This window comes from Erithacus rubecula, assembly GCF_903797595.1.
Source record: "Erithacus rubecula genome assembly, chromosome: 1".
Classification (NCBI taxonomy): Eukaryota; Metazoa; Chordata; class Aves; order Passeriformes; family Muscicapidae; genus Erithacus; species Erithacus rubecula.
The window spans coordinates 41091327-41106814 of NC_136658.1; the positions used below are offsets into that span (position 1 = coordinate 41091327).

Here is a 15488-nt window from a genome sequence, read left to right on the forward strand (position 1 = left end):
GTACTAGGGCACTGAACTAGCTGCAATTAATAGTTTAAATTAAAAAGAGGTTTATTTACTGTGTAGGTGCTACTCTATGATCCTCTTTTCGACTGGACCATGAACCCCCTGAAAGCTTTGTATTTGCAGCAGAGGCCAGAGGATGAGGCTGACATGAGCTCTACACTTGGTACTGATCCACAAGAACCTAAAAGAAAAGCCAGGTGCAAGATTTTTTTCTTCCCTCCTCTTGGTGCATTGTTGCCTTGCTTTGTGGTTTTCTCACTGGATGTTTGTTGTTCAGGACCCATGACTAGAGCACTTGTTTTCCTTTTTTTATTCTGCCAGCAGTGACGACCAGAGTTTTAACAAGGTGGCTGAGCGTGTTCTGATGAGACTTCAGGAGAAGCTGAAGGGTGTTGAGGAGGGAACAGTGCTCAGTGTGGGAGGGCAGGTGAACCTCCTCATACAACAGGCCATGGACCCTAAAAACCTGAGCCGTCTCTTTCCTGGATGGAAACCCTGGGTATGACCTGGAAGAAGGATCCAGCACACTTTTAGAAGAGACCTAGTTTTTTTTGCACCAAGCATTTTAACATTTCAAACTGGTATTTCACAAAATTTACATCAGGAGCAACCATGATGCCTTCCTTTTACTATTAGCATTTGGTGGATGGTTTGAGTTTTCTTTCAATAACCTGTTAGTGAGAAGCATTTTTTGTTTTGCACTGCTGTGAATGTTCTTGTGATCCACGAGGACTTTGTTTGGGTAGACTGGATGTGTTGTGTTCTTAAAACATGAGATTCATCACTGTTGTGTATCTGCTAAAATGCTGGACTCTTGTATCTGGTAATCTTTGATCTGTATCTGTGTAGAATGGATGATCCAAAAACCAGGAGTCATGACTACATTTCCCAAAGTGGGTTATACTCTAATTCCACTATGAAAGAAAAGAAAACCAGAGAACCTCATCTGGAATAAATCAAGGGTTTTTTAGGTTGGGGTTTTTTAAGCTTAGTTGAATGGATACTTCTGTATAGATGACAACTTTAGGTCAAGTATAATATGGCTGCTTTTTTGTTCCTGATGTAAATTAAATTCTGCTGCTACTTTATATTATTCTAATAGCATAAAACAATAAAAAAATATTTAGCTTTTGTTTCTCTGACTTCCTTGACAAGACATTGACTATACAATGAAACTTAGCATATTGGAAATGTCTGTAAAGCAAACAGTCATTGTGTCTGCAGTAAACACCTCTCAGAAACATTGAAGTTGTATTCTGAACACAAAAATCTCATTCTGAGTGCATGTGGTTTTACAGAAGACATTGGTCCTTTTGAAAGTAAAAGATTGGGTAGTCAGTGAATATGGATAATCAGATAATCCATTCTAATAAGGGTCTAACTTGCATAGTGAATAAATCTTCCCAAAGCATCTTCATATTTAAAAATATATATAAAGGTTGGTGTACCCTTACATTATCTTAGTTTACATTTCATGCATTTTTACAGCAGTATAAATGAAGAACTCCTGTTCCAATCAGCATTCAGTGGGCTTTCATTTGTATGGTGCTCCCATAACTTTTGTGCTGTGCCTTTATTTTATAAGATATTGTCTACACAGCAAAATGAGTCTGTTGTAGTATGTTTTCATGGAGCTGACAAATTCCTGTTGATCATTGCAACCAAAAGCACAGCCTGGCTTTTTTTGTGGGGAGGAAATCCTGTCCAGGGGTACAGTGATCTTTTGTTCTCTGAAAATTAAAGTAACTGACAGAGCCTGTGCTCTTTACATGAAATTTAAAAGACACTTAGGAAAGGGAGAAATGTCCTATCAAGCAATGGCAGATAGGAAAGGACTAAAAAAAGAGTCCTTAAAGTATTTTTCTTCACCACAGACTGTCCTGGGGTGATCTGTGTTACTGTATTCCATATCTGCACACAAAAATTGTTACTGTATCTTATTAATAATTTTGTAGTATTTTTGTACATTATATCCTCAGTAAAGGGAGAGCAGATCTTGCTTTTTTTTCCCTGTGATTTTTTTTTCTATCTAGATACAGTGCTTTTAGACTCTCACCAAAGTTGTTAACACTTCCATACAAAACCCAGTTTTGCCTCCACATACACTTTCCCCACTTACCTCTGTCTGTGGTAGAGTCTATGAGATTTCCCATAGAGACAGCTTCTGATTTCTAGAAGACCAAATGTTTATTTTAAGTGTTTCTCAAGCCACTGCAGAGAAAATAATGTCTTTGGAAACTATCCAAAAAGTGCTCCATACAGAATTCAGACTATATAAAATAAACAACTAATAAAGTAGTTGTGCTATTCATGATCCACCTGGAAATTCCAGACACCTTCCAGTCATCATACCCCTGAGCTTAGCTTTGCCTGGACTCTACTGTTGGATTTGGGCCCATCAAGCCAAAGGAAAAGCTGAATTTACATAGTTGTACCATAGCTGAAGCCTGTGGTGTGCATAGCATACCTTCCCAACCCACTGTCCTGTTCTTCAAGGGAATTTTAACTTCTTACCAGCAAGGTCACACATCATAAATGTTATCAACACAATCATTGTTACACATTGTTAGTTTATGTTTTTTCTTCAAGTCTCCAGCCCTGCTTCCAAGCCAAACATGCCATGGAAGTTCTGGATAACACTTATCAGTAATCAAGATGTTTTGCCTAAATGAGTGCTTCTTATGGGCAGCTCCCAAAACAAATGCTTTCATGGAGGAGAGACTCTTGGAGTGGCCTGACCTGTGTTCAGGCAGCTGGCACATAAGGCTAGACCAGTACTCCTTGGTTAAGATTTTCATTCCACAAAGTTTGCCAAGATACCTGAAATAACTCACACATAATGTAAGTCTTTAATTGGAAAAGAATATCCCCTCACTCAAAAATTAAAAGTTAAGTCAGTTACTCTAATCAGACAGAAAAAAGGAAGCAATGTCTCACCAATCTCCCTTAGCATCTCTTACTCCATTTCTCCTCACATTGGTTTGCATTTCCTTTTCCTACCAGACTCTGTCTGCACCCACAGACCAGTGTATATAAAGGCTGTGGGGCCAAACCCCATGCAGTGCTCTCCACTGTCCCTTGAGCATCCTGTTTCTGAAATGAGCTCTGATAAACTAGAGCTGAGCAAAAGCCAAGGGGTGCTGCCCAGAGCTGAGCCCCTGGAGTAGGTGATGACTGAGCAGTGTGGAGCATGGGGGATCCAGCTTGCTTCACCATGGCCCTGGGGCTCCCTAACCCCTTTATTATTTAGCAATAAAGGCAAAGACTGGAGTTAAGCAAAATCCAAGGTGAATTCCATGGTTCTTTAGGGCTTAGGGCTGATGCTGCAGACAAGCTCTGTGGTTTGGCTTCATCTTCCCTAAAAGCAATATTGACAAAAATATAGTGACAAAACATCCCCTCCTGAGGAACTTCTGTGTTGTCACCTGCCAGAAGTAAAGCAAACAGCCTTGGACAGAGACAACACAATCACAGTTTAGAGGGGATTACTTTACAGGCAAAATTTGTGTAAATGTTACTGAAAAAGATTAAAGATTCTGGAAATAGGAGCTGAAAATAAAAGATCACTTTGTAACAACTTCAGCTTTCAGTATAATGTTTGAGCATTAATTCAGCAACCTATTGTGCAGAAGCCTTGTGCTGTGCTCTGAAGAAATGCATTCTGAAAAACTAAATTACTGCAAGTGCATTTTGAGCAGAATGTTGGCATTGGAGTTTATAAACAGAGTCCATTATAAAAGCAGCTGACATTTGTTTTTTCAGTCAGCTCTACTTGTGCTGCAGAAATGGAGATATAAGCAAATTAAATTTCCCTAAGATAGTGCATCTAACAAAGTAGTTTCTGTAATTATGAGACATGTCTGATATCTATTCTCTGGGGTTCGAGGTTTTTTTTTTTTTTTTTTAGTTAATAATTTCCACTTCACATTGTTCCATTGTTTAAAATACATAATTTCTCACAAAATGAGTTTGTTGACCAATTTTTTTTCTAGACAGCAGTGTGAGTCCTAAATTACACCAAACCATTTCGATCATCCCAGTGTAGAGGAAAGGAGAATCTGACTCTCAATGTGATTTTGTTTTGGTTTTTAGACTTGCCTCATTACCCTAATCAGTTGATTATGTTAACACACCTATGCATTGCATAATGTGTGAGTAGAGCATACACACTAAGAGCCCCTTGGCTATGTCAAAACACAGAAACTGATGCCCTATCAGCACACAGCTGTCCTACCAGTGTAATTAAAACCAGTTTTGAATCAATTTATTTAGGTTTGTGAAAAGCACAGCGGGTGCAAACCTCCATGTGACACACATCTCATTATAATTATCTCTTATCTGTTCCCCTTAATTCTGTCTTTTACACACAAGGCATCATAAAGCACTGACAATACACGAGGTATTGAGTTGAGGCAGGCATTATGTGCAAAAAGATAAACACAGACCTTTGAGCCTCTGCTTCTCCTCAGGATATGCAAGGATTACTGAAAGCAAAAGTGTCCTGTCATCATTCAGTTCCAAATTACCAGTTTTACTCTATGTAAAACATGGAAATCAGCTTGTGGGCTCCCTGTTTCTCACTGTTCTTCTCAACCACTTTTCTTCTCACTCCTACACTATTTTTTGAGCCTTTGTTCTAATGGTTATAAAATATATTTTTTTTTAATTTCAAAAGCCTTACTGAATGTGGCTCTCAGCCTGTCCCTCCCCTACTTCTTTCAATGTTTTCTGGTTTCATTACAGCATCTGCATTACAGTTGTAGCTGAGGGGTCTTTTTGTAGCTTGTTGCTGTGAAAGAACTACTCATCTCTTAATTACAGGCATGCTTTAAGCTTTTAAAGTTAAATATTGCTTTAAGCTTTTAAAGTTAAATATTGCTTTAAGAAATTGCATGTCTATAAAACCATTTTAAGAAAGTAATAGGATTGTATTAAAAATATTTTTACATTTCTATTGTATTTTGCAGTTACTCTTTATTAGAAATATGAGTATCTCAGTACAGAAGTGATCCAATTGACTATACACCAAGGAGTTTAATGGATTTCTTAGCTGGAGGAGGAGGCTGTTACAACATGTTCTCTATATAAAATAAGTAATTTACTTTTATTGCTGGCTGTCACAATGCATTTAACATATCCAATTTATGAATAACTCATTATTTTTATATTTGTCTTCCAAGTCTCTCTATGAGGTAACTAGAGTTTACTGAAAATGCATTGTCATCCACTAAGAAGAAAATCAGAGCTCCCTTGTAGAATTGCTCAATTTTTTTATGATCAGAAAGTGATTTATCCTTGCAGATTAATACAAGCCAGATGTTTTTCTTGAGAGATTCATGACACCACTCCCATGTATTGATGTGTGGCTTTTGCCAGTTTGTTGGGGTTTTTTACAAGAACACGCTATTTCCTAATATTGGAAGTGTTAAATAGAAGGAAAGTGGTGCAAAGGACTGCATTTGCAGCCATTGATGATTTTTTTTCTCTTCAAAAAGTAAAGTCAGAACCAAAACAAAACTTAATTCTAAAATAATTAAGTGCAGTGCAGTGGTGTTACCATCTTGCTTAACAAAACTTTATGCCAACAATAAAACATAATAAAACCAGTTAAATCCTTAGCTATTTCAAAAGTATAGATGTGCCTAATATTTAATTTTCCTTGTGTATAATTGAATTGAGGTGACATGAGGCAAAGTTAAATGAGGAAGAGGTTTGAGACAGAAACCAAGTCATTATAGAAGGAAACCAGAAATTTAGTAAAAATGCCAGATATCTGGGCAATAAACTAGCTTCCTTCCAGCAATTTCAGGTGAGGTAGCCACAATACCTGTTAAATACCCCAAAAGCATTATTCATTTACATAGGACTATGATTTTTCAAGTTATTTACATACCAAAAATCAAGAGACAAACATTTTATGCCTAAATCAGAGCAGACACACATACTAAGATATTTCAAGTAAAAATAACATTTAATTTAAGCACTTCATACCTTTTTTCCAGTCTCCCTATAGCATCCAAGTCAGAAGCCAACACACCAGAGTTTCCCTCTCTGGCTACCAGAGCTGGAAAGGTCCTTCCCCAGAGCAATTTTAAAACAGCCAAGACATTAATTGCCCTGCAGAGATCCCAGTTTCTTCCTGCTAATTACACAAGAAACTTCAACAACTCTTGGTCCTTGCTGATGTCTCTCTGCCAAGGGACCAAAGACAGGTGAAATAAATCTGGCCACTAAAAGTCTGCCATAAGAATCAGAATCAGGTGCAGCTGAAATCAACAGAAAAACTGAGATTGAGCTGAAAAAAAAATAAAAAAAAAAAAAATCTGTGGTTTAGTAAGAGCAAAACCCCCACTAATCTCTAGGTCAATAACACTGACAAGTGGTTAGCACTACAGAGATTATTGTGGATTTAGGAATCTAGTTTTATCCACTTTGACTTGCTTTGCTGAGCACATTCAATGAATGCAAATATTCTTAGTGCTTTCCTGCAGTGGCAATTTTGTGCCTCCAGAATGAATATTACAGAAAATACTCCATATGGTAAAGTGATGCTTGTACCTAGCCTGATTTTGATGACAATGTCTGCTGCAACACCTAGCAACTCTGTCTGTAAGTGGAAAGATAATGATCTGTAATGCTTGCATCCTACAGAGAAATTAGGTCAGAAAGTACATTACTGTGAATATTCTGTTTCAATTACTTGGCAGTACTTGCAGAAACAGGCTCTTGATCAGGTTTAGGCCCTTTAGTAGAGAAACTAGAAAACTTGCAAGGCATAGTGAGGTTTCTAGCAGGCAGACAAAGCTGCTTAAAGAATACACCATCTATAGCCTCCCAAGAATAAGCAAAGGAAGTCAACTTGGCCTATAAATATTTTTATAATTGTCAAGCAGCTTTCAAGTGGCTTGTAAGAAATGAATTCCAGTCCATCATAATTAATTTTCAAAGACAACTGCCTTCTGTGTGCTTAGTTTCTTAGGTTCTTCCTTCCCTTTAGTTTTGTCTTTACTTTGATGTTCAGCTTTGTTTTCCCTTGGATCAGTTTCAGTTGTTTTCAGCCTCACAGTGCATCCGTAACTGTGGGACCCAGAAAAGACTGGGGGCAATCAAAAATAACTGTCTGATTTAAATTGCTGTAATGAGCCTTATTTTACAACCCTGTGCCACGACTCTGAAGCAGTGAGACAGCCAGCAGTGGAACCCAGCAAGCCTCTAGTAGAATTTATTTTGTCTTGCACTGCAGTCCCTCTCTTGTACAGCCCTCATCTGAGGGTAGATGCTCCTCACCAGAAGAAAAAGATCTGTTCCTCTGAAACCAGCAAGTTCTTTATTATAAAGGAATATATGGGCATCCTGTGGAAGAGTGCACATATGTAAGAAATAGTCTTTGTAACTTACAGTTGTGGAAAAAAGTTGTGAGCAGATTTTCCTGTTCCAACTTCAGAGAATTTAACAACTTGAAGTGAACTTGAACTAATGAAGAACTTGAACTAATAAATAATAATGTAAAGGAAACTGAGCATATTTTTAGAAGACATAGTTTATTTTTATATTAGAATAAGCTAATAGTGAAAAAGCTTTTAGAGAGAAGTGTGTATCAGTATAAAGTACAGTCCCACATTCACTATATAGAAAGTAGGCTGAAATAAAGCATCTAAATCCCTAAATTTATTTTTCCTGAAATAACCCCTAGATGAAACTCAGCTCTTTCCCCGCACCTTAGAATTTACAGAGATTCTCTGGAAAACAATGTTTGAGTCCTACACAATTTTCTTTCTTTTTTTTTTTTTTTTTCTTTTTTAGGTCATCATATCCATATCTTTCTTTAATTCTTTTCTAGCTGTAAGTAACTACTTGTGATCCTTGAAGAATTCTTTCCCCCCTCCTCCTTTTTAAGTAGTAAGAGAGGATATGAGTATGATTGATGAATTAGAGTCATCTGGTGGACAAGCAAGCATGTAGGACAGGTCCTCACTTCTGGAAGAGTGACCTCCCTAAGTGCATGACCCTGAATTAAAAACAAAGGACATGCACAGAAGGAAAAAAGCAGGAATAACACAAGGCAAAGCAGTCAGGAACAGGTTTATGAATGGCCTTTCACAAGAGCTGGTCCAGAAAACAGACTGGGGTACAATGAGAGAGCAGAACGGAGATGAGAGGTGAACCTGAGGCTGAACAGGATACCAGGGAAAGTCTGGAACAGTTCTGTGATCATCCTTGAGGCCAGGATACACATGATTTTGGGCTCTCAGGCACATGGTGTGACTCTTGGGATGTCCTGGGCAGGGCCAGGAGCTGGACTCGATGATCCTTGTGGGTCCCTTCCTTGTGGGCAGCGTTCATGAAGATCACAGAAAGCCATCCCTGAACAATGAAACTACCCCCATTTAATATTCCTGAGCCCACAAATCCTTCCACAGAGCTTGCTTCCCCCTCTGCCTGACACTCAGGTGTAAGCTGCAGCACAAGCTGAAACTCCTGCCATGGCTTGACAAACATGCTTCCCACCAGCTGGGAATGAGCAGAGAAATCTGCCTTTTTCTTTGAGGAAGGATCAGGCCAGGAGGAGGGGGTGACTCACAGGGAGCTGGCACTCCCACAGCAATCCCTGTCTGCTCCAGCCTGGGGCGTCTGCTGCCTGCCAGGGAGTGACTCTTGGTAATTTAAAAAAAAATAAATTATATTTGTTTAGTATGATACCTCTCTTACTGAATTGTTCTACAGTTTAATTTAAAGTTGCATCAAGAACATTAAAGAAGGTGAGTAACCTCCCTGTCAGAATATCCAATTACTTAAAGAATAATAGAAGAAGAAAACAATACCTACTGCCAGCAAAGTAGATTTTGTGACTGATTTCAATGATAGTTGAAGACAGGCAAATGAATCTCCCAACAGATTCATTTTTAAATGGATATGTATGTCCATTTGTATTTTTATGTAATGTCCATCAGTTTGTAAGTAAGTAGAATCTCTGTTTCTTAAATCAGAGATTACCAGATATGCAAATAAACACATTTATTTCAGTCAGATATGGTAGCAGCACATGTACTACTTTGACTTCCTTAGTCAATAAAGTGAAGAGCTGAGAGATGACAATCACATTCACACTGTTGATCCAGCCCCAGGTAACAGGAATTTTTAAATGTCTCAGAGAAAGAAGAAACTTCATTTAATTTTCATTTACTAATTCTTCTTATAATGTAGCATATTATCCTGCATTATTTACTTTATCACAGGCAAAAAAAAACCTCAAATCAAACCCTAAAGTTTTTTGGTTGTTTTTTTTTTTAAATTTTAAAATAAACCTCTTATATATGGTTAGTGCTGTTAAATCAGCTAGATGGAAAAAAATCAGGTAAATAAAAGAGGAGAATGCCTGTACTGATTAAGCCAGGAGATACTGTTCCACAAAATCTTCTGCCTTTTATATAACAAAGAGTTTCAAAATCCTTGATTGAAGAACAGGACATAAAGCACAAGAGAAAACACACCCGAGATTTTCTGATGATATTGCAACTTGATTTCAAAGACAAAGACTTTGAAACAGTGATCAAAAAGCTGTGAAAGTAATATAAAGTCTGTTTGAAAGCAGCCCAACTACACTCACAAGATAGCTTTTGAAACTACTCAGGCCAGTTTTAAGAGCCAGCTCTTGCCAGAGGCCTTCATCCCCATCAGTACTCCAAATTAAGACTTATTACAGAAAGCAATTACATGTAATTTAACATTGAATTAAAATGCAAAGCTGAATCCAGACAAAGCATTAGTCTGACAATATAGGGAGAACACAAATGTAGGTGCAGTATTATACAAATAAGGAGCTATAACTATAAATAGAGAGGACCCTGTAATAGGCATTGGTTTAACTGAAAACACAGGAGCTGATTTCCCTGCTGTGAGTCACTGCTTGATGCTGGGAAGTGCCAGGACAGCTGTCACAGCTCTCAGCCCTTGAGATATCAGCCAAGGGAACACCTGCTGGCTCCATGACGGGAGCAAGCGTTCCTGGGAAGTTGAAACACTGATTTTGTAACTCATGATTTGTTTTCTTTGCTTGCTTTCTTTCCCAAAGGAAAATGGGCCTCTGCAATTAGTGAACTACTGATCCATCATGAGTTGATGATTTTTTTAAGAAGGGGAAGAGAAGAAATTTTATAGATTGAGATTGAACTCAACATATAATTATTTTGTGTGAAAGAGAGCCTTAGCCTAGTCTGTCTTCTTTTCAGCCAACCACTTTTAACTTAGAGCACTATCAAGATATTTTTATTGAATCAGAAAACATTTATTTCCCACACAATTGATGAGTATGGAAAATTTTAATCATTTATTTACTTGGCATAATGTAGCATAGTGATAAACTTCAAGAAGTCCAAAATTACTAATATTCTTAATTACCACAGCTTTGCAGTAAAAGCCAGACCATTTTAAGTGAGAAGTCCCAGCAAATGTCTGAATTTTTTCTTACTTATCAAATTGGGTTACTTAAGTGACCAGTGTCATAATGTATTTTTGTTTTTTCTATAGAATTAAGCATTTTTCAGGAACAGACCATTTTGCTCTCAGAAACAAGTAGAAGACTACAATCTGATATGATGCAATTTTCAAGGGCCAATTTAATGAGTTCAGAGGGTTGTGTTGATGTTGCCTCTGTTGCCCTGAAAATGATAGTTTATCATCCCCATTCAATGGGCTCTTCAGATCTGGGCAAAGTTTATTAAAATTTTACTTGATGATGTAACCATGAGAAATAAATCTAACTGACAAGGGACTAAATTTAATTTCCATAGCTCTAACAGTTATGCATATAATTTACTTGCTTTAGGGTTTTAGCTAGTCTTGACAAATTCAAGGGAATTGATTGAGGGGACAAATTGTTAAGCTATCAAGTTCTTACAAAAAGGAGACTGCTTAGCTAAATTTAGATGTCCTGTGTCTTAACCCTAAAGATAAGCAAGCCAATTTTTCATTTGTCAATGAACAGTAGGTGCTTTTCCCTTAATTTTTCCATTGGATCAGGTACTTTCAATAACTTATCTATTGTTACAAGTCTGAATGCACTCAGCAAAACTCCACTGCTGTTTACTCTAATGGCACCAGAGTCTGGCCTTTCTGTGTGAACATAATTTGTATTCCCCATCAAAAGTGATTTCTAAGTGGCCTCCTTAACAAGATAATCCATCAAAGAACTGGTGACAACAGCACCTAGTAACCTACTTAAGAAATCCAGTTTGACAACAATTGGGCATTATTGCATGTCATCAAGGCAGGGTGTAACTTGATATTAAATATAGCAAACACATTTGACAGTATCATAGCTGCTTCAGAAGGATAAAGGTGGTGACTTCTGAGCAGAAGAACTGTTTGGCTTTGGGGTAATACCAACTTGGGGCTGGAATGGAGACAAAATCTACTGCATATGAGGGTAGTTCATACCAAATTCAATCATCACCAGATTCAAGCAAATGCTTGAGTTTGTGGATGGTACTCAGAGCTGGGTGTCCATGAAGGACTCCCTGAAGACTTTCATGATTCATATGACAGGCATATGATGGTAGAGGAGACCTAGAGGAGACCTCATTCTTAAGTGAACATTTTGATTTGAGACAACATTTTATCACAGGCAAACTTGCTGTCCCACGGGTAATCAGAATTTGGAAACTATTTCACAAGAAATACTGAGAAATATTCTGCATCTTATCTATGTACTACCTATATTTAAGTATTGCCAAATACTTACAGTTGTTAGAAAGTAATAATCTATGTGATCTCTACCACCTTTAAATGCTTGAGTTTTTTAAAGAGTCAAAAGTTAATTTAGTACAAATCAGGTATTTAAAATGTACATTTCAGGTTGAGTTACAGGAAGTTTGGGATCATTGTGACTGTTGGTTGCCTTACAGACACAAATCTTTCAGAGAATAGAGGAAATACCAAAGTATAAATAAGATGGAATGGTTGTAGTGGTGTGAAAAGGCATGCTGGAATTTGTCAGGAAGGATTAGTCCACATTTAAAGTACCTCTGTTCCTAAGGAGAAGAAAGCAAAACTTATTGGCAGAGATGCAGCTTCTATCAGTAACATACATTCCTGACATTTTCTAAATAACTCACCTTGCCAAAAAGCCTAAATAAACTTAAGGACATTTGGCAGAATGAGTTTAATCTCTTCACTACAGAATTTTGCTTGAGTGCTTATGTCAGAGGTATAATGTCTTATTGATTCTTCTGTATCTTATGTATTAGCAAATAAAATCTTACTGTATAATCTAGGACCTTATTTTCACTGTTTTGAATTATCTGTCTTGGAGTTCACTATCAGTGTAGAGTAATACAGGATAGTCTGCTCCTGAAATATCCCTTCAAACTCATTCTGTTTAAAGAGTTCAGTTCACACTCTGCCTTCAATGCAAAGAATATTCCAATATACCGTAACAGGCATCTTTTTAGAAAGAGTAACAACTTCTACCTGCAGAGTGGTTTTTGTTTGGTTTGGGATAATAACGTTTCTTTTCTTCATTCATTAATAAAATGAATTGTGCTGACAATAAAATGAATTGTGCTACCTTCTTCCTGAGTTAAAAGATGATGGCCCTAAGCAAAAAAAAAAAAAAAAAAAAAAAAAAAAAATCATCATCTGGAAGCAAACTCAGTTTTCATTCTAAACTATTTCACTCTGAGAGCAGATTTCCATGTTAAAGTTAGTAAGATATTCAAATACCTTTCTGTTGCAACAGAAAAATGTGGTGAGAGTAACATGCAAGATGAAATCAGGCATTGGACCTGCAGGATATTAATGTGGTAGCAACCATTCTGGTTTATCGTGGTATCAGTATGAGAGGGCAGATCTCTGCAGCTGGAGAGGTGAAACAGCTTGGCTGGGCATTTTGGGCCACAAAGAACAGCTGAAAGTGTGGCTACCATTGACCCAAAGATAGGCAAAACCATCTGCTCATGGTAAATGACCTCTGAGTCTCAGAACTCCAGGGGAAGCTGAGGTTTGACAAGCACAGCTGAATTCATTCAGACATTCTTTCAGCCAGGTTCCATCCAGGATAATGTACTTTGTGGGGTTTCAGCAGGAAGGTTATCAAGTTTCACATGTCTTGTATGGGTTGGCCCTTCTGGCACTCTGCTGAGCTGTCTTGAGTCTCTCCACTCTACACTGTGAACCTGTGCTACAGATGGATGACCCTGACTGATTTTTTTAGTGCTGGGAGTGAGATAGGAATATGTCGTGCTTGTTCATCAGTGGCCTACAGAGTATGCTGGCATTTAAGCATATGCATAACTTATAAATACATTCATAGTCTCATTGACTGCTTAAAACCAATTACTTTGATGGTTCATAACTATATTCTCAATATTTTACAACTGTCTCTTACCTGTGAAGTATATACTCAGCTTCTTGAAAGAGCAGGTCTTGCACTTTCAATCCAGGCCTGTAATGCCACATCAATGTGTCTCACTTCTGTCAAATCTTCTGTGAACTGCATGACTAGGATATATTGTGATAATGTATTTTGCTAAGGTAAATTATTATATTATACATATTAATACTATAAAAGTGTAATTAGTATGTAACTTTATAGCCTTACAAGCCAATACAAAAATGTGTGCAAAACTTTCTCAGTATTATCAAGGGAGACATAATCATGGTTAGTGTCAAAAGTGTCAGCACAGAAAGGCTACATTGCCTCTTGGAGACACTCAAGACCTGGGTTCATCCTTCTGCTATGTGACTAGATAAATACTTGCTGTATGACTGAAATGTAGTTCACAGAATAATGAACATCTGGAGGTTGCACAGACCAAGCTTCATCTCCTTGGGGATAGCAGTTAAGGATTCTTTTTCCCTTATCTAATTGAAATTTTCCATGATGCAGCTTGTGTCTGTTGTTAGGATTTCTGCTGTATCCTTCTGAGAAGTCTTCTTGGTCATTCAGCTTGTCCTCATACACCATGTGCCCCATTGCCTTTATCACCCTGGTGGTCCATGTCCAATGTATTTCTTGTACAGGGGAGTCCAAAACTGAATATGGGACTCCAGCTGCAAGCTCACAACTGCCTAGCAGGTGGGAAGAAACACCTGCTTTGACCTGCTGGCCACACTCCTGCTAGTACCTGCACCTCCTGCTTATCACTGCTCACATGATGGGACTCAATTAAGGAATGTGCTACAGATGTCTAAAATGACTTCAAACAAACATGCAAATAATCCTTTTTCCCTTATTCTCACAGCAAAATCCAAAATTATTACCATTAACTGTCTGCAGTATAGATTTTCCTATTAACAACTCAACACAGAAGCACTGTACTCAAAACTGAAGCATTATTACTCATATAGCCTCACCAAAATGCTATAAACCTCTCACAGGCAAAAAGATTCTAGCTGTTAAATCCTGTGAACTTAAATCTTGCACTTCATCACTGCCCTTACAGACAAAATCTTTGCAAAACTGCAGTGCTAAAGGAGCTGATAGTATCATAAGTTTATATAATGCTTCTTTTCCTTATTATAATTTCTTTGCAAGCTTCTCAGACGTGCTCCAACAGGTGATGTATGTTTTCCCTGTCAGCTCTCCTCCCTAACTAAATAATTTACTTTGTAATGTAATAAATGTGGGGCGTGTGCTTCCCGGTGTGGATGCTTGAATCTAACATTCCATCAGATGAGCTTTTATTATAGGGTTTTTCTTAATTATGAATCTACAAGGCAGGCCTGGCACAATTCTGTCACGAAACCAGTGTATTGATGATCTTCAGGTAAATGTAAAAAAATACAGTCTAAAAAATATATGAAACTGTATCTCCTTCATGTTCAACAGATCAATTCTCATTTTAGGATGAAATTGAGGTTGGCTATTTCCAAATGTGGGTGCTTAAACATATTAGAATATCCATATGATATAACACAAAAGCAGTGTTCACTATATGAAGCTATTGTTAAGGCTGAAGAAATCTGAAAATAAGAACCTTAGGTAAAGACTCTGCCAACATTTCTGGAAGTCAAATCCCTTCTCTGCGGATTCCTGTGTCTGAAAACATTGGCCCTGGGCTTTAGAACATACTATTTCAAACAAACCTGTCTCTGTCATCACTGGTAAATCCCTGACAAAAACAAGACAGGTTTTACTCTCTACTTAAAACTGAAATGACTATAGCAAAATTTAGTACTGTGGTACAGTAACAGTTTTTCAAAACTACCACCAACAAGAGACCTTTACACCTTTGAACAGTTCAAGAACTACCAGAGAGTAATACAAAGTCCAGTCTATGTATGCCACTTACAAATTCTGTTTAATGCATGTATTACACTTTACTTGCAAAACCAGGTTTTACCCAGGCCGATGGGTACCATCCTCTCATCAAACTCAAATAGATCTGACATCTTTTCTGGCCTGGTGGGGCAATTGTTACAATTGTTCTTCATTCCAATTTAAATTGCATGTAGTAGCACCAATGCAAAGAAGAGAGACTATG

At 37.6% G+C, this 15488-nt stretch overlaps 1 protein-coding gene across 3 annotated transcripts in view; it reads left to right on the forward strand.

The window, feature by feature from the left end:
* Nucleotides 1-1137, forward strand: part of ATM (ATM serine/threonine kinase) — a 55830-nt gene extending 54693 nt beyond the window's left edge. For 2 of the 3 annotated variants that reach the window (XM_079298647.1, XM_079298649.1), the window contains 2 exons: nucleotides 67-203; nucleotides 328-1137. In XM_079298647.1, coding sequence (XP_079154773.1) covers nucleotides 67-203; nucleotides 328-511 — 321 coding nt within the window. In that variant the 3' untranslated portion in view covers nucleotides 512-1137. The remainder of the gene's footprint in view (nucleotides 1-66; nucleotides 204-327) is intronic. The other variant, XM_079298648.1, reaches the window with a different exon arrangement.
* The last annotated feature ends 14351 nt before the right edge of the window (nucleotides 1138-15488 follow it).